The sequence below is a fragment of the Thermobia domestica genome, chromosome 7 (genome assembly GCF_964235325.1).
Source record: "Thermobia domestica chromosome 7, izTheDome1.hap1.1, whole genome shotgun sequence".
Lineage (NCBI taxonomy): Eukaryota > Metazoa > Arthropoda > Insecta > Zygentoma > Lepismatidae > Thermobia > Thermobia domestica.
In genome coordinates, this window is record NC_137460.1 from 64,641,716 (window position 1) to 64,663,008 (window position 21,293).

The 21,293-nt window shown below is 35.0% G+C and overlaps 1 protein-coding gene across 1 annotated transcript in view; it reads left to right on the top strand.

The window, feature by feature from the left end:
* Positions 1 to 386: 386 nt before the first annotated feature.
* Positions 387 to 21,293, top strand: part of LOC145690173 (phosrestin-2-like) — a 624,883-nt gene continuing 603,976 nt past the window's right edge. The window contains exon 1 of the mRNA XM_081764804.1: positions 387 to 522. Coding sequence (XP_081620930.1) covers positions 485 to 522 — 38 coding nt within the window. The 5' untranslated portion in view covers positions 387 to 484. The remainder of the gene's footprint in view (positions 523 to 21,293) is intronic.

A 21,293-nucleotide genomic window follows, 5' to 3' on the forward strand; every position in this document is an offset into this window, starting at 1 on the left:
ATTTGAATATCCAATATCTATGGTCTTCGTTGAAGCATCTTAGATAGGTCAGTAACACACGTGATAATGCCACCGGAAGATAATTCTGTATAATTCGTGTCTTTGAAAACTAAGAAAAATGTTCTTGTTATATATTTAAAAAATATTTCACACATACTACATAACTTTTGAGCGATTTGACACATTTTTCTACATAGAAGTAAGTATTATTTGTATGAAGCAATAAGAAAAAAAAGCAAAAATTTCCATGTGTATTTAAATACTAGAGGACCATCCTCCTAAGTTATCGCCACTGCGCAATGTTGTCGAATCGATCCACAGCTCGGGTCGGGCTACAATCGTGTCCTCCCCTTTCGCATCCAAAGGTTCAGTGTTCATTTGAGTGTAGCGCGGTGAAGTTCTCGTGACAGTTTCCCTCAGATTTACATTAAATACTTATAAACAGTACATATATAATATATAGATACACTTAAACTTATAAATCATGACGGAAGCAGAGGAACCAGGACATTCTCGAGACAGGTGAGCTCATGTTCATTATTTTTTATTTTTTTCTTTCCCTAAACGTCTTTACAACTTGTTTTATAGCCAATGTGTGTGTGTGTGTGTGGCATTAATTCATCCGAATTTCTGAGAGGAAAACAAACTTCCCTATTACATCACACAAATCTGTAATATTTTCTTTGGCAATTCTCCTAAATTAATCTGTCTTAATTTCCTCATTCTTTTCTCGCGAACATATGTTCTACAGCAAAACAAGTTTTATTTTTCTGTTAAATACCCCGTTTCACCTTGAAAAAATAATGTTTTACTTTTTTGTCATGCTATAGAATGAAAATAATGACATGACAAAATTACGCTTATGATATCAGTTTGATAAAACGTAAAACAAAATAATATATGATGCAGCATTAACAAAATATTGAAATTCTTCAGATAAAACAATTTACAAGGGTATAAAACTTAAGTTTCAGAAATGCGCACCACATACCACCTAAACAGTTTATTTGTCTAAAGTTTACCACATCTTAGCAGCAAGACTAAATAAGGCAAAACATACAGCGCGGATTCAGAGGTGGAATCTGAATCACATGTATTTCGATTGGACATCAAACTCCGAAATTCGAGCATAGAAATCAAGCATGCTAACCATTAGATTATAATTACTGTCAACAATAATATGTGATTTTTTTAAAACGTATTTTTCAAAATTTGGTTTATATTGAGCTTAACGTCCCCCTTCACAACCGAGGTTATTATATAAGACGTAGATCTATAGCTTAACGTGAGATTTGAATCAAACGACTTCCAGCAAACCCGGGTCTCCCGCACCGGAGGCGCGCACTTTTACTATTTAGCGACGCAGGAGCTCAAAAGAGCTAAAAACATAATCACTGAATTGTAATATTTGCAATAAGATCATAAGATTCGTATTTGTAGTAAGTTTAAATCTGTATTTCCTTCGAAACAACTTGTGAAATTTTAAGTTTCAGATTACTTACGTAAGTATAAGTGAATATGAACATTCCTTGATTTGTAAAGAAAAGCACTAAGTTCGAATTAGATGATCAGTTAATAAATTTTCCGTTTTACCGCAGTACTTCAACACAAATACAGCAATGGTAAATTTAAGTATATTGACTTAAATTTACCTGACTTACCAGACTTACTGACTTTATCTGACTTATTACTAAATATTAATTCCCAGCTCCCATCGGGAAGTTTCTTCAACTTAGAATAATCTTGTATTCGCAAGGAGTTAAACTGATTTTGAGTTTAACGTCCCTTTCGGGAGCGAAGCTATATGAGACGGAACCTACTAATTAACGTGGAATTCGAACCACATGAGTTCCCGCCGGAAATCGAACCCGAGTCTTCCACGGCAAAGGCGTGTACGCTAATCGTTCAACCACGAAAGAGCTTTGTATTCGCAATGACTGGGACCTTGTAATAAACAAATTTCTTCGCGATACTCCGTAATTACTCATTAAAAAATTACGTAAACATACAACATAAATTATCAAGCTTCCGTTCATAATGTACTTATACAAAACGTGAGAGATTCAAATGGTTTCCTTATTGTAGTTAAAGTTTTATAACATTTCGATCACTTATGTTTGTCTTTAACGTGTTATTTAATACCTGTACTGAAGGTTGATAAAAATTAAATAATCATATAAAAAGTCTGGTTATTTTATACCAAATCTTCTAGACTTTCTTAATTCGTGTTCAATAAAAAAAAAATAGTAAATTTTCATTCACATACCTAGTTACGTAATTTTACCATATAAGAACAGTAACTAATTTCGAACTGTCTTAAGGGCGAGTACTGTACCTTCATAAAGAGAAGTTAATGTTGCCTCTTAACAACTTCTCACGAAACGCTAAGTGCTAACTTTCACAGGTTTTAAATACTATCTGTCACTGCCGCTGAATAGTACATTCGATCTGACGTAAGGGTAGAAGTGAACTTTCCGCAAGAGTGCAATTATAAGAAAATATATTAATTGCTCTTATATGTCCGTATAACCCCTAGCATGTACAAGGCATAAAGATTTTCTTTTGTTTATATTTCATTACATATTACTTCGTTATGGCAAGTATTATATCTACGAAAATAAATTTGTGACGCAGTTTATGTACAATAAAGTTACATAGTATTGACAACATCAACTAAATAACTAGATCAAATACTTTTACCTTAACGAAGGTTAAAAAGAATGTAATCTGATGAAAGTATTCGAGAAAAGTATTTAACGAACAACGGATTTAGATCTACGGACTTCGTAATCAAAAAGTCCTTGTTCTGATTGCTGACTTCCATTCTTATACCTGCTTGACACGAAATGGTGGATTAGTATACACACAATTGCTTTCCCATCCATTTCGTGTCTTCCACATAGGAAAATACCAAAATAAACAAAACCTAAATGCGTATAGATATCAGATGACACAAAATGATCATAAAGATTCTAAACCTATGAATTAATTGTAATGCATATTGTAAAAATAAACAAAATCGGTTCCGGAAAATACACCTCGTGCGAAATATATTTTTTAAAAATAAAACAAATCGCACACGTGACAATTCCCATATAACTGGTTGAAACTTCTAGTTTATTTAATGGAACTTATAAACATAGTTTTCTAAAATTATTGTATACTTTTGATTTGTATGTACACACAATTCTAACACTTAACTTTTGAGTCTGACTAGCGCTTGGGTCAAGTTGGACATTTATCATTTTATCTTGATGATCAACTAGCCATAAGTTGAGATAATTCATCATTGAAATGTCCATTGAGTTGGAAGATGAACAACGTAAACTGCTGGAATGTTAGATAACCCACACCACATAGTTGTAGTAAATAGTTGGAGACTCCACGGCATATTATGTTCATATACAGTCCATTTTTTCCTTTTGAATTTCTCTAATAAATATTATTCTTCCCATGTAATTCTGGTAGTAAGTCGTAGTAGTTCTATGCCCCACGATTGTACTCTCTAGGCTAGAGGAAACGGATAATAATGAAAGTGAGCATGTATGAAATGAATTCATGGAATGACAATGTGCGAGAAAACGGAGCCCCAAGAAAATTACGGGCACGGTGTTCTCGACTACGAACTAACGTGGCCTAATATCAAACTAAGGACCCATTTCAGCAGAAATGAGTGCTCTACAACTTACAAATAAAACTTCGTAACCCATGTCTCATTCTGCATATATATATATATATATATATATATATATATATATATATATATGTGTGTGTGTGTGTGTGTGTGTGTGTGTGTAGATAGATATATAAAGAAAGAAAGAAAGAGAGAACTATACACGTACACGTATATGTCATTTTGTCTATTGTCAAATACGACGTGGCAAAAGTATTATTTTATTAAGTATAAATTTGATATTCAATGCGAACACCATCCATTCCTGTTTGACCTGCCTCTATATACATATGTATATAAATTCTCATTTGTGAAATGAAAGTATACAATGATGCAGGTATTTTCAACTATATATAACACCTGCATAATAAAGACTGCAGCCAGACAGGTCATTGCCCTTTGTAATTGACCGCTATTCCACATCCTAATTATCGCCTAATGGTATGCATGATTCATCATCGTTAATTATTCTACAATTAAGTTTGTTGACTGGGGCTCTTTTTTATGCTAGGGATGTTGTGGTTCAGTTCTCTGTGGAAGTACTTTTATATGGTTTGGATTCCACGAAAATTTACATGTCTATGTCTCATATGCTGAGAAAGGTTGTTAATTTAAATTACAAATACAGAAGTTGATTAACTATACTCCCCTTGTAAAAATGTTTACTTCTAGTGAGTATTCATTCATGGAGGCACACTGGTGAGGCACTCACATGCAATGCGAGGGATCCCTGACACGATACCAGGCCATGTTAATTTGTGCTGGATAACATCGTTTTCGTGGGTTTAGTTTTTCCCCGTTTCCTCACACATTTTCATTTTACCATATTCTTCATAATAATTCACTCTCAACCATAATTCGTCTCCCTTAGTCTAGAGCACAATATATGATACGTTAGATTATTAGTATTGGAAAGTACTATCCCAATATGTGCCTAGTAAAATCGTTAAAAAGCATGGAAATCCTGAATTAGTCCCAGAAGCGACAGTCCTATTAGCGACAAGAACTGTTATCTGTCCTATGAGCGACCGATTCATTTATATTGAGATGATGGAAGGTGATATGATTCCCTCTCGTAAAATATGTTTGCCTCTGGCGTTATTAGCGCCCGAACAACCTTGGTATGAAATATGTACGTGCCAGTGATACTGTTCGTCAAATATTTTTTTTCTCTCTATGAGTGTAAATAAACCTTATTTTGAGAGATTTGACATAAAACATATCAAATAACTTAACGAGACAACATGGATATTTCCATGAAAAGTATATTCCTATGTAATTATTGAAAATCCAGTTGTAATATCCTTTCTTCAAAAGCTCTGTTTTCTGTACTTAATTTGATTCAAATCTAACTACTCACTAAGCACAGTAATATACTTTATTTTGGAAAACTTAAACGTGTAACAGTTTCGCCAACTATTTACTTTTTAGACTTCCTAAGACACTGAATAAAATGAAAAAAAAATGTCAATGATAAAAGACAGCTTTTGAGATCCCTTACATCTGATTGGTTATTCACAACCAATCCCACCAATTACAATGCAGTTCACTCTAAACAATCTAAAAGGTAAACAAACTAAACTACCTTCCCCCTATTGTAAGCTACTAAAACGTAAGCTAATTGCTTAATTTGCCTTCCTCCCTTGTTTTGACTTACACATAAAAGCTTGTCGTATAGCAATCTGAAATAATCCCTTATAACTAGACGAACTGTTAAGTCCTGAGAGAGATTTGTAACTTTTGTAATAATTTTTTCGAATACACCGTGTTTTTAGATTTCTTTGATATCCTTACGTGGTGAACACCCTCTTTCCATGGGCGCCCGATGGGAAGGCAGGGACCGCCCCCCTGACTCACGAAAATGTATACATAATATAGCAAACCACGTATATTAAATACCATATATACCAGACGTAATACAGCAACCATGGAGATGCCTCTCCCTATAAAATTTTCTTCGGGCGCCCCTATCTCTTTCTGATCTTTCTTATGCCATAAACATATTAAATCTAAACTTATACTCCATATCATTTTAACATTAAATTTTAAGGCTAATGTACTCTAAATATTTAGTTAGTTTTCCCCTTGATACAGTCAGTGTATTCCTAAAAATTAATTCAAAAATATAATATTAGGAAAAACGTACAAAAGATTGTTAATGTAATGAGAGCATTCTCACGTATTAAATTCAGGTAGAGCGAAATTTTTCATAATACATTTTGTTAGGTTCTAAATCACACTAGCATGAAACAAGTTAAAGAAGAAAGAACCTTATGTTCTTCCATCTTAGTATGAACGAATCGGTGACTCAGAGCAGTTAATAGATCGAATCGGTCGCTCATAGGACAGTTAACAGTTCCTGTCGCTAATAGGACTGTCGCAAGTGGGACGACACCGGAAATCCTCAGTTACGATACCCGAACACTCGAATAGAACCTCCATTTCCCGATTGAAAAGACAAGCTCCATCGTATATCGGCTTGACTCAATGTAGTTGCAATTGTTAAAATCAACAAGTTTAATTTCACTTTTCTCCACGTTTTTTTGTGGTTAATATACGAACGCACTAGTCGAGACTACTGACATGATCCCACGTTCCAGCTGTCTTAGAGGCGATGTAATGTGGTGGGGAACGGCTGTTTTGGAGGCGATGTAATATGGTGGGAACAACTGTCTTGGAGGCGATGCAATGTGGTGGGGAACAGCTGTCTTGGAGGCGATGTAATGTGCTGGGGAACAGCATATACTGTAGGTTGATATTTCATCATGATCTATGAATCCACCAACTGTATCGGATTTAAACTTTGGTTCTGGCTTAGAGCCTACGTTAATAGTAGGTCCACTACGCCAATTTCTAAACTTAAGATGTCATTTACAATTTTGATTATGTTTGAGTCGCTAACTACTGTAGTAAAGCAAATTCTTGAATTAGGCCTAAGATTTTTTTTTTTAAAAAAATCTGAATAAGCATATTTTTAGTTTGCATATATGAAATATATAAAGACGTAAAATAATAGAAAATATTTCGATATTGCAAACATACGTTAGAGCACACTTTCCCAAACGGTGTGTCGCGCAGTCTTATGGGGTGTGTCCCGAAAGTTTAAAATTTCAGAACCGAAAGTTTAAATGTTATGTCATTCAGAAGTCCTATAAGAGTAGTTCTTTTTATACGACTCAATTTTCTTTTACCATGAAAACTTTAGTAACAGGTGAAAATCAATTCTGAAACAGATTTAACCAGTTAACTGCTGTAGCGTTGGTTAATTCAAACCTAACCTAAGTGTCACGATGTCGTGAATGTTTAGAAGAGTTATATGTGGCAATCTATCTATAAAAATAAAAAAGAAAGTGACTGTGTTTGTGACTTAATAACTCTTGAATCACCCGACCGATCTCGATCAAAGATTCAACATAGATGAGATTCGGGCCTGGGATACTTTTTATCATTTCACCTTGACGGTGCAACTTAGGGGAGGGGAGGGGAAAATATATATAAAAATAATCGAAAATGGCCGATATTAGTGTCGAATCCATAGTTTTCGGGGTCACTGAGATGAATAGTGACACTTCCAATGCCGTTTAAATTCAAATTTACCCTCGCAACTTGGGAAGAAGGATGGAGAGAAAGACAAGAATTGTCGAAAATGACCAATATTAGTGCCGCATCCATAGATTTCGGGGTCGTTGAGATGAATAGTAACAGTTCAGATGCCGTTTAAATCCAAATTCAGTTCCGCAACTTGGGGGAGGAGTATGATCGAAAATGACCAATATTAGTATCGAATCCATAGTAAAAAGTGACTGACTAACGGAACATATTGCTAATGTTTCTTATTTTAACTCAACGAAAAGGGTAATTGACGCTAGGTTATTTAAAAATATTGATAGGTAAACCTATCCACTAAGGAAGAACTTTCTACAAGATGGAAACAAACTTCTTAAATAATATCATTACACGATTCGTTTTTAAATATTTTACTTAAATACAACTAATAGTAGAATAAAGCTAATTTGTACAATTAATTATTGTTAATTATCAATGTGCATCATATTTAGGTACCTAACAAGTAGCACTGTCATAGTGTACACCACGTGAAGAGGTTTGTTCTAGCTTTTGGTAAACCAAACTGCTTAATACGCTACATTTTACAAAGCTTGCGCTTGAATATAGCATTTTACTTCAAATTAAATGAAGTATATTTTAAGGTAAATAAATATTTTAAAATAGAAAATATTTAAGTTTTTAAATTTGTCGAATTGAGTTCAGTTGATTTTAACATCCAGTTCAGCAGCGAAGCTATATGAGACGTAAACCTACTGATTAATGTGTAATTAGAACCACATGAACTCCCTCCGGGAATTGAGCCTGTCTCTCTCACGCCAAAGGCGTATACATTAATCGCTTAGCCACGAAGGAGCTCTTTCAGATATGTCGAGTAGAAAGTAATTTAGTTTCATTTTAGCGTTATATTCTATGGACAGATTAGAATTTTGCATCCTGGGTGTTATACTAACCCGCTAATATAAACCGCACTATGGGTAGTCTATCATGCTAGGATGATATCCATAGTTAATTTCATAGGAATGCAATAAGGAAGCGATTTTTGATTGTCCATATCTTCGGATCAACTGAATGGATCACATCCATAAACGAACACAAATTCTAAATTTTGACTCTCTACATTTTGGCCAAAATTGACGATGATCTGTCAAGTAATTCTTGAGAATTTTGTGTCATTCCTGGACGGACGCACAGACAGAGAGAACAAATATATAAACAAGATTTTGGTAAACCAAATTCCTTAAAAAGTGATATATTGACGTGTCATACAAAATTACTAGTGCTGCATTCACAACTAAGATGCAAATAATGGAACAAAACAATTAGTAGGACTAGGATTAGGAACTAGATTTCAAGCATTAGTAAAATTCAAACACTAATAACTAAGAGACTTGGATAAACATAATACACGATGCACTGAGAGCACTATTTAGTATTATTCGTGAAACAAAGAGAATGTGTGCACTATTATGAAATACCTGAATTGAGATTCATAATGGAAATAGACTTATTAATGAGTAACAACAGTGGCTCGATTATATGAATTTAATTAAGCTATTTACGAGTCATATTCCGGATAAATATTGTGTGGAATTATATGCAAATGTTTTTGTGTAATTACTGAAATAGGATTGTGATCAGGAATTAATGCAAATATCATGTTGCATATAATCATTTTAGCCTGTTATATGAAACTAATTAAGGATCACTTTAGGAGGATAACGAAATGCTGTTTAGACTGTAAAGGACCAAAAAGGACGAGGAAATTACATCAAATCACATAATTAGGGATTATAGAGTTATCAGGCGTTTGTGTGTGTGTGTGTATTTTGCGTTTTGTACAACACCGAGTTTATGAAGGACGCTACCTTCTATTAACGTGAGTTCTGAACCACCATCGGGTCTTGAATCCGCTGCAATTGGGAGCAGTGATGCAATGGGTGACGAGATTCGTGACCCGTGATTCCGAAGACCCGGAAGTAATCAGACCTGTGACGTACCAGACACGGTAATCCCGAAAGCAGATCGTGACTCAGAGCCTACGAAACATCTCATATACATGGACAACATTTATAAAGCTACTAACGTATTAGTATTTCAGTTTAATATCCCAAGTTTTGCCCTTTAGGCTAATGGAGACGATAATTAAAGCAAGTGAATGATGATGTAAGAATCGGTGGAATGAGAAAGTGGGAGGAAACGGGAGTACCCCGAAAAATCTACTTACAGATATTGTTCGCCACAAATGTACTTGGCCGGGGATTAAACCAAGGACCCCATACACCACAGATAAGCGCTCAACCATTGATGCTCTCTAACAAACACGATTCTCTCCTCTCCCTCTCTTCCCACTAAATCAATTATATATATATATATATATATATATATATATATATATATATAGTGTGTGTGTGTGTGTGTGTATGTGTGTCAAAGTATTGCACTGAAAGATAACTTCAAAGTCTATCAGAGCATAAACATGCAAAAATTATAGAAATAAAAGCTATGCTTTTTCTGTGATAGATCGTCACAATTGAATCCAGCGAGCTTGTAAAACGTGTCGTGTAGAATACAAGATATATCGTTCAATCCAAAGAGCGTTATATTAGAACTTTTGGTGTAGTTTGTGTTCCAAACCACTGCATTATTTCATTTGAAATAGTCCAGAATTGATACCTTAATTAAGAAATATCAGACCGGGAATCAAACACCTGAATATCTGAGTTCGAGTACTGGAAATCAATTAATACAGTATAAAGTTCTTCCGTAATGCTGTAGAGTTGATATTTTTTTTTACCACTTCTGGGTCATCAAGTCTGCTCGAGTCGCCGCGCGTGGCCGGGTCAGACCGGGTCTGAGAAGCAAGACCCACATCCGAATGAGCAGAACAAAAGTTGTGACTTGTGACGTGACTTGTTGGCAGGTACAAAGACCATCTTGGAAGATCAACTCTCATAGTATACGTAGTTCTCTAGTACATTATCTTGAATCCCACAAAAATGAATAAAAGATCGTGCAACAGACCCCAGCAAGAGGTTAAATTAAATAACCTTAGTGTGCAAAGTACCATATTTAGAATTACAATATTGACCCAAGAACAAACTACTTTATGGGAACTAGTTGAATTAAGCAGTTGCAAACTCCATAAAATCAAATGAAATTTCACGTTTTATGTCTCATGAGTACGCCCTTTAGACTAAAGGTTGCAGATTGTTAATGAAAGAGTGTTATTAGAAAATAATTTTAATGAAATAATAAGGTAGGAGGAAACGAGAGAACCCACGGTTACAACGTTATCCACCACAAATTCGCGCGGCCGGGAAATGAACCTGGGACTCCTAATACCATAAGTGGTGTCATGCCACTGACCTACTTTACTCCAGTACAAAGAAATACCTCGCTTTACTCCTACAATTTTATTTTACCATCCCTTTCCATTAACTGATAGAGTACAATTCCAAGACGTTAAACCAAATATTTCGTTTCAGTTTACTTCTGGAAATGAGGTTATTAAAAGGTTATTGGAAATCGACCGTGACTATTGACGATTGGAGTATTGGAGTGATAGATAGATTGATTGATGAGAGATTAATTTTTTCGATAAATTGAAATGAAAAGTTTTAGTTTAACGTCCCACAGTTGTACCCCTTAGGCTAAAGGACATGGATGATTGACCCTGGACTACGTGCACCAAGGTTACACGCGCTAGACTACTAGAGCAATGGGAAGAGATAATGTTCTCTTTCAGCATGGTGGCTATGTGAAACGGGACCTACTGTATTATTTAATGTGAGATTCACAAATCTTTCCGTTTAACGATTATGCCCTTTAGGCTAAGGGAGACGGATGATAAATGTAAACGAATGATGATAGACGAATTGGTGGAATGAGAATGTGGAAGGAACGGGCGTATCCCGGAGAAACCCCATGGGTACGATGTTGCCCACCACAACTAGGCCAGGGATTCCACGCGCCAAAGATAAGTACTCTGTCATTGAGCTATCGTGACCCCCCAATGTGAGATTCGACCCTCTACTTGGATTTGTATCTTATATAAGTATCTCAGCCGAGAATTGAACAAAGGCCCAAGCGTACAGAAAGCACCCGAGTTAGCTACAAAGGGGCAGTGGTTGGATAGAGTCTAATGTCTTTTCTCAGTATAGAGAAACAAAAGATGCGGACATACATCTTTACTTGGAATCCGAAAAACATGAACTCTCACCCAGAATCGAATCCGTGTCTCTTGTCACACGACTGTTAACCACATAACCTTGAAAGAGCTCGAGATTAGACATTTAATTACTCTAAACCAAATCTGAAGTATTGCCACTTTAGTACAAAAGCTAACATAACGTAACGTAACATGACCTAAACCAACGTGGCGTAATACAACTTAACCTAAGCACTCCTTGCTAATCTAGTGGCTAGCCTGCGTATCTTCAGTGTACGACGCCTGGGTAAAATTTCTGATGGGAAATGATCGAAAGCATTACACACAACGGTGGCTTAGATCTCACTTTAAACTGTAGGTCTGGTATTATACAACTCACTGACAAAGGATGCCAATACACATCAATCCAATCCATACCAACTATGAAGCATTATATATATTGCACAAAGTGCTGAATAGCGTTAATAGAGTGGTTTTTTTTGAATAATGGTAAGCAAGAAAGTTTTGTCGCTTCTGCATCAACCACCTTCGAACATCGATATGTCACTTAAGACGTACTCGCAAAATCAAAAATAGTCCTCATCAGCATCGACAATCTTCTGCCAACGTTCTAGAAGGCCATCGATTCTATTTCGGTGGAACTTGGTGGGCCATGAAGCCAAGAAGGTATCAAATACCTTTTGAACCTCTACTAGGGATTTTAACTGGCGTCCTCTAAGGTGATTGCCCAAGGAATGGAACAGGTGATAATCAGACGGTGTAATGTCCGGGGAATATGTCGGGTGTAATAGTGTTTCCCATCCAAGGCGTAGAATGGTGTCCCGGGTCATCCTAGCCACGTGGGGCTTAGCGTTGTCTTGTAACAAGAGAAATTTACGATTCAGAAGTGCTGGTACCAGGGTTTGAGTTTTTTCTTCAACACGGCTCAACCACCACCGAGCTTTGAATTCAGTGCAATTGGGAGCAGTGATGCAATGGGTCAAAGATTCATGATCCGTGACTCTGAAGACCCGAAAGCAATCAGACCTGTGACACATCAATACACAGTTTCATTTGATACTCTGACCAACTGGTAGCAATTCCCGATGCATGATACATAGAAACATCTTCTGGTACAGTGCTAGTTTCGGCTGTTTTGGAACCGGTTCATGGGATGCTAACCAATGATGATGGCGCCGTGGAGCTTCATACAGGACCCACTTCTCATTACATGTCAACACTCTGTTCAGAAATGGCTTCTTCCTCAGACGAAACAGCAAAGAAACATATGTGTCTGCTCGCGTTACCTTCTGGCCCGGAGTCAAATCATGTGGGACCCATCGACCCAACTTGTAGTGTTTCCCGACATGTGACGGAGGTGGTGCCGAATGGTTTCTCCACTCACCATGAATTGTAGTCCCAGTTCCTCATATGTCTGGCTACGCCTCAATTTTCGTCTAAAGATCTTCATTTTGAACATGTGTTCGTCTTCCAGTACATGTGGCGTGTCTTTGAGTGTTTCTTCACCGTTCATAAACTTGTTAAACCACCGCTGCACCGTCCGCGTAGTCACGACACCCTCACCAAAGGCCTGGCATATCTTCCGCCCCACTGCAGCGGCATTTGACCCCAGTTTGAACTCGTACTTCCACGCCCAGCATGCACGTCCTTATGACGCTCAGTGGAGGTTCCATGTTCACTCTGTCCTTATGCAAGTTTACGGTGTAACTGAACTGCCACAACCAAGCAGTATGTTGGATAAACCGACACCAACAACTGACCTTCGCCTTATTTCCATTTGCATTCAACTCATTGTGTGAGGGCCAATTGAGCAAATAGCGACAGAACTTTCTTGGTTACCTTTATAGTGAGCATAATTCTGAATTCTGTCTTTTATATGGTAGCGTAGGTTCGTGAATCACTCTGGAATTACATGAAAGCTAAACCCTATCACCCTCTACTCACAAGAATTTCTACGAGGAGGATATAAACTGGCTATTACTTCCTTTATACGACACACAAATCTTCCCTAATATTGATACAAGGTCAATTGCCCATAAAGGTAATAGATTTTATGTAAAATGTTTAGAAATGGAGGAGTGAAGGAAATTTGAACCACTCTAATACATACTACCCTGAGTTTTCTACAATTATACAACCTCTTATTACTCTCCCAAACACATTAGACTATTTACGACTCAACAATTTCCGTTTAACACAAACTGCGCATGAGCTAATGTACTCTAGGTCATGGAATTGGTTACTTAGCAAAAAGAAAATCCTTCTACACCTTAATCTTTGACGCATCAGTACTTTTATGACGGTAATAAAGTGCCATACAATCTTTTCATAACTTGTTTTCTGCATGCAATAACAATATTATTATTTATGACCCTCAATATTTTACATCAGTGGGTCCATTACTTATCCTCAAGACGTTTTACCACGAACCATGAAAATCACTTTCGTGGAAAAGGAGAATTGTTGTACGAATGCATTCGGTAGAAGCAGCTTCTCAACGTAGCATTAAGTTATACTGAATTATAGTTCCATTCAAACAGAATTATAATTTAATAGATTTAGTAGAAACTCTTCTATTTAGACTTTTAAAGTACGCTATGTATAAATAGGGGACATCTTAGAATGGCTATACCGTCCATCTAGTATCAGATAAAATGGTAAGAAATATCTAAAAATATTTTGTAAACGATTCAACGTTCCTAGATTATTCCATCTCCTCCTTTAATACTCTGTTTAAACTGGAAGTAGTATAAATCAAACGGTACCGGTTTTAATGTTGATTACAACAGAAGAAAAAAATTGTAACAGTGATTCCTTCAAATCAATTCCATCTTCACTCTTATCTCTCTCTAGTGAAACACAATGTGCTACTAATTTACTTCCACTTTCCACTAAAGCGGTAATAGATAGCCAATAACTGCTTTGTGATATGGATTTTGTGTCACAAGGATAAGTTTCGTCTTGAACTGTTTTTCCCCAAACTAGCAGTGGTGAAAATTTATGATTACCGACTTCAACCTGATCGCCATAATGAAAAAGACGGCGACAGATAAAGAAATGCAGTTTTTTTCTTTTTTATGGATTCAGAATTACAAGAATAGATTCCACCTCAGCTTTTATTCATGTATTGAAATCGAATCCTATATATTCATAATTGTAAGAGATAGCGAGAAACTAGTATTAATATGGATTCATTACCCAAAATACAGGTTCCATTTGTGACTTTGAGATCCAATCTCAGCTTTTATTGTCTACTGAAATCGATTCTTCTATTGCCATAGTTGTAAAAGATAGCAAAAAACCGGTTTTCATATAGATTCAGTACCCAAAGAACAAGTTCCATTTGTGACTTTGAGATTCCATTTCAGCTTTTATTTGTCTTCTGAAATCCATTCCTATATTGTCATAAGTGTAAAAGATAGCGAGAAACTGGTTTTTATATGGATTCAGTACCCGAAGAACAGGTTCCATTTGTGACTGAGATTCCATCTCAGCTTTTGTTCGTCTACTGAAATCCATTCCTATATAGTCATAATTGTAAGAGATAGCGACAAATTGGTTTCATAAGGGATACAGCACCCGAAGAACAGATTCTATCTGTGACTTATCCTTCTATTGCATCCAGATGTTATAGATCTACTATTTCCGGTTTCAGTATTGAATTAACATAGTTTAGAAGTCTACTGCAGCTTCGCAATGTAAAACGAAATTCATATTTTTTTTCTTCATAATAGCTATAATGATGGCAACTTTTCCTTTTTAACTCATTAGACTACACTATCAATGTTGTTTAATCTTTAAAGTTTGGACAACAAGTCACAAGCCTAAGCAAAAAGGCAATGTGTTTATTAAAGGGCCTCGTCAGCAACCTTGAATTCAACAAGTAAAACTCAGGGAAAGAAGGAAGTAATTGCCGTATATTCTTCCGCCATTTAAAAACGTCGTGTGATGGCATATCCATTGTTTATATGAGACTTCGTTTCATCTGAAAGCCGAAGTTCTTAAAAGCATTGGGAAACGGTTACTTAGTTGTTTAAACACAAGAGCGTTTATTTGCGTTAACTTCCCTTCATCGCCATTGGCTACATGCCAAAGAACGGAAGCGTTTAACAGAGTTCAGGAGTTACACATTTACCATATGGCTCTTTTATTACACTCTTTTTGTCTTTAATGTTGTATGTTACAATTAGCCTGTTGTGAGTAGTGATATATTTGAAATATTAGTAATACACACAGCGACTAAAATTGGTGATAACATTATTATTATTATTATTATTATTATTATTATTATTATTATTATTATTATTATTATTATTATTATTATTATTATTATTATTATTATTATATGACATAATAGTTTTTATTGTTCTTGTTTCACATCTGCTGCACAGGTTGTTTGTCCGAAGCATGGTGAAACGTATAAGTATTGAGGTAAATACATACGAGATTTGTTCAAAAAGTATCCGTCTTTTATTCATAAAGAATTGTGTATTAAGATACTACAATTTTACATTAATTTTACATTAATCTCCTTCAACGCTGTCCCCTTGGGCTGCTACCCACTTCTCCCAACGGTTCACCCACCGTTAGAAGAATGATTCTGTTGGGATTACGCGCAGGTGCATAATGCTATTCCCTTCTGCATGATATCTTCTCTGGTTCATTTCAGGGGCATTCTCAGCTTTGAGAAAAGCCAGAAATTCATTAAGGGGGCAGACTACTAAATATTTTTTAAAAGATAACAATTTTTCTTTTGCCAGTTTTTTGTAAGTGGAAAGAGATAATGAAATGTAACTTACCTCAGTAATAGACAATGTTATTCTACACCCGAAAATACGAATCGGAAGAATTTTCAGTGTTGCCATCAATAGAAACTACAGTGTGACCAGAATTTAAATTACCCAAAAATCTAGATTATGGCAGTGACTAGAAAAATGAACTCAACGGCAATTGATGACTTATCATGCTATCTGTGTTTCTTGTTAATTACTTTTTAAATAATATTTGTATTTTAATTCTATAGTTTACTAAAAAATATTTATTTTGTACTCTTTATTACAAAATAAATACATATATTATTTTAAAAGTAGTTAACAAGGAACACAGACAGCATGATAAGTCATTAATTGTCGTTGAGTTCATTTTTTTAGTCGTTGCCATAACCTAGATTTTTGGGTAATTCAAATTCTGGTCACACTGTAATTTCTATGGATGCCATCATTGAAAATTCTTCCGATTCGTATTTTTGGGTGTAGAATAACATTATCTATTACTGGGGTAAGTTATATTTCATTATCTCTTTTCACTTACGAAAAACTGGCAAAAGAAAAATTGTTAGCTTTTGAAAAATATTTAGTAGTCTGTCCCCTTAAGCCATTTTGTGAGTGTATGAAGTCTGGCAAAGCACAAGTAGCTGGCAAAGTTAAAGCAGTTGTAGCACTTCTTCATCTGTGTGCTGCTCATTGCTTCGTCCCCAAAGGCCTGTCGACTCTTTCGGATTGTGTAACTCTTATCTAATCTTAACATAAAATTTAATGCAGTTCAAATTAATTTTGTCAAAAACAAAATTCTGACGCCGCTCACTTACACCATTTCATTCATTGGTGGTCTGCCAGTGGCTGACCACTTCTACAGGCTGAAAACATCAATATCCTACATGCGTGCATCAAACCCACCTTCTTAATTTCATTTATTTAGGCCAAAAAAAGTTGGACGCTTTTCTCAACAAAGCTTGTACTTTAGCTGTTTTCAATGGAGAATACAAACTGAATGGGAGTTTATTGTGTTTTAATCAATATTCAATCCATTTGTTTAAAAAAAAACAGTGTATCAAATTTTTAAATAAAGTGGATTATTAATCTTAATATAGTTTTGCCTACTTTCGGTGGTTAACACATGCACTTTGCGTGCATGTAGCCCTGAGTTCAATTCCCATTTGGAGAGCATTAAAGGTTGAACGTATTATGGTGGTTCAGATTCTATTTTAATTGTTGGTCCACGTCTCATGTAGCTTTTTTCCCGAAAGAAACGAAAACTTTAACAAACAAAACATTACACTTAATAAAATACTTTCTTCAGAAACCAAAAGTTCCAGAACTCGAATATCCTGAAATCCGAAACACAAACTGGAGCAAATTCTGCCCAAGAACACAAACGCCCAACATATTTTTCATGTATATTTGTGCATACGTTTTTACCACGATTTCGCCACCTGAATGGCGTGTCGTTCTGTTCGTTGTCGGAAGCTGTAGTGAAATCACCTCTTGAGATTTTTCGCTGTTTATTTATGGTTTTGAAACTGCTTTGTGTTATTTTTATATATAATAACAATTTAGTGTATTTGCTGAGTCCTAGGAAGTTCATTATTATTATTATTATTATTATTATTATTATTATTATTATTATTATTATTATTATTATTATTATTATTATTATTATTATTATTATTAGTTAGTAAGTAGTAGTAGTTAATAATTTATTTTAAAATCCAGAATATTTACTGTCGAAATCATTTCGAAAATTCAAGTTCGTGTGGTGTAGGAACAGATTAATCCATTTTTTAATTATTATTTTAAAGGGTAAAAACTTTTTTGGAACACAGGAACGGACTAAGTTTGGATTCCAGGATATGGCTGTACTTATTAAACTTAAAATTCATTTTTAAAATAATTTCTTTTACAAAATGTTATTAGAGTGTTGTGTCTGAAAGCCTTCTCTGAAAAATCCTGTCCCTCTTGCCCAAATTTCAGCTAAATCACTTTTATTATTTTACACGCGTGTTGAATGAAACATCTACTGCTTTTTCTTTCTTTCGTTTATGTAGCCTCATAGTCGCGCTTAGACAATTTTGGGGTGACAAAGATTTTAAAAATGCCAAAATAATCGACTTTTGTTTAGCTTACTTACGTTTGTGGACAAGATTTCTTTTCTTGTTGGAAAAAGAAAGGTGGTTGCCAGAAATTTTCTGTACAAAACTGGGCGTATTAACTTTTAACATATAAGAGTATTTGTTTTATGTAAAATGGCTGATAATATCACAGTCGATTAGTAAATCATTTAACGTATAAATAGATATTAAAGCTTTCTTTAAAAAATATTTCTCAAAAAGATAGAAAATAAAACTCAAGTTATGATCAATACGTAACACCAAATAATTATTTCAACATATATATTCAACAAGCCTGTCACAAAAGATGCGAGTGTGTCATTTATAAACATGTAGGCCTCAATTATATTACAGTTAAGCAATAACAGGTTTCTCCTCTTAATCTTGACTTATCCCTATCAAAGTTTTCCAACTGGTCTTGACTGACCTCAATTTAACTTTTCTTGACTAATTTCAATCAAAGTTTTCCAGTGTTGACTGATCTCAATTATAGTTTATCTATTGGTTTTGACTTCCCTATAATCGAAGTTTGCTTATTGGTCTTGGCTGATTCTAATAAAACTTTTCATATTGGTCTTCACTGATCTGAATCAAAGTTTACCCATTGGCATTGACTGATCTCAAAGAAAGCTTTTCTATTGGTGTTGACTGATCTCAAACTTCTTCTATTGGCGCTGATTGATCTCAGTCAAAGTTTATCTATTGGTGTTGACTGATCTCAAAGAAAGCTTTTTTATTGATGTTGACTGATCTCAATCAAAACTTCCCCATTCGTGTTGATTGATTTCAAAGTTTACCTATTCGTGCTGACTGATCTCAAGCAAAGTTTACCTATTGATGTTGACTAATCTCAATCAAAGTTTACCTACTGGAATTGCTAGATCTTAATCAAAGTTTACCTAATGATGATGACTGATCTCAGTCAAAGTTTCGCTATTCGTGTTAACTGATCTCAATCGAAGTTTACCTATTGATGTTCACTGACCTCAATCAAAGTTTATCTACAGTATTGACTGATGTAAACCAAAATTTTCCTATTATCTCAGTTTTCCTGTTGGTCTTTACTGATTTCAATCAAAGTTTACGTATTGGTGTTTATTGATCCCAATCAAAGTTTTTCTATTGATGCTAACTGCTATTAATTAAAGTTTACTTATTTTGTTGACTGATCTCAATCAAAGTTTTCCTATTGATGCTAACTGCCATCAATTAAAGTTTACTTATTCTTTTTGACTGATCTCAATCAAAGTTTTCCTATTGGTCTTGATTAACTCCAATCAAATTTTTCTTATTAGTCTTGACTGGTCCAAATCATAGTTTTTCTACTGATTTTGACTTTCCTCAACCAAAGTTTTCTTATTTCTCTTAACTGATTCAAATCAAAGATTTTCCATTGACATTGATTATCTCAATCAAAGTTTGCCTATTAGTCTTGACTGATCTCAATGAAAGTTTTCCTATTGGGCTTTACTGAACTCAATCGAAGTTTTCTTATTGATAATGATTGATCTAAATAATATTTAGAATTTACTTTTGTTTAAATTGTTGTCGTTTACTACTTTTAATGACAAATACGCGGTCTCGATTCTCGGTTGCAGCTAGTTGCAGAATCAAGTTTCTCTGTGGTTTAGGTGCCAAGTTTCACTGAAGAGAAATTCAATTTTAAACAAACAAACACATTAGCACATATGCTAATAAAGCCAGCGTAGTTACCTGTTTAAACTTTTGCTTTTCAATTGGAAGGTTTAGGTTCAAAACTCAGGACTAGTATATTCCGACAGTTTTCCCAGGTAGTTTCTTCAGTTCCACTAGATGATGTTGAGATAGTACCTATGCAGGCCCTGACTGACAAAATTGTACCCTTTTATAATAATTGATTCACATATTTAGTTGTTTCTTTCCATTTAAATGTTTATGTAACGAACTCCCAGATACAATTTTCCTATTGGTCTTGACTGTCATCAATCTCAGTTTTCCTATTGGTCATGACTAATTCCAATCAAAATTTTCCAATTGATGTTGCCTGATCTCAATCATAGTTTCTTTCTCTAATAGTCTTGGCTGATTCCAATACAATTTTTTTAATTAGTGTTGACTGATGTCAATCATTTTTCCTATTTGTAATGACTGATCTCAGTCAAAGGTCTCTTATTGATGTTTACTGATCTCAGCTTATGATGTGTAATTACTCGTATTAGCAACACCAATGGGAAACACGGTTAATGTTTAAAACTATCAACCAGGTATTTATTTACTTGGTAGAACTGACGAAAATATTCCGGAAAAACTGTCAAAATGGCTGGTTGCGGTATTTGAATCTGGAACGTCCGACTACAAAGCAAGAACGCTTATCAGTAGCATCCGCTCGCAAGCTAAATTCTTTTCAGATGCATCTGGACTCGATTTTAGATATTTTTATTTATATCTCCGTACGACAATATTATAATATATATGTCTTTAAGATGAGCTTGATTTGTAAAGAGCAAACAATAAATGAGAATTTGATTAACAGGCGCATAAAGAATCATAATTACTTTTCTTCGGGCAACATAAGAGATCATAATCGTAATATAATAATACAAAGCTTACTTTTAAATTTAGGATATATAATTCGATCCCATATTGAGCTGGTTGGTTCGTTTGGATATTAGGATCCCTTCCAGAACCAAGGCTATATGTGTAACTTTAGCTTAACGTGGGGCCACACCACGTGAGCTCCCGCCGGGAATCCAAGCCGGATACTACATATATAGGAATGTATATGTGAGTGTAGGTGAACGGTTCGATTTCTCGCTTCACAATTGGAAAGATTCGCGTTCAAGTGTCACGGCTGATTATATTGACTGTAATTTTTTCAGTTCAACCACGCGAATGCTACCATAATAGTTTTAAATATAAACAACCTAGCCAACATCTTTCCCACGTTCCATTGTTCATATTTTGAGTGTAAATTTTACTAATAGATGTATGTAGAAATACATTAAGTAGTTCTGATATTC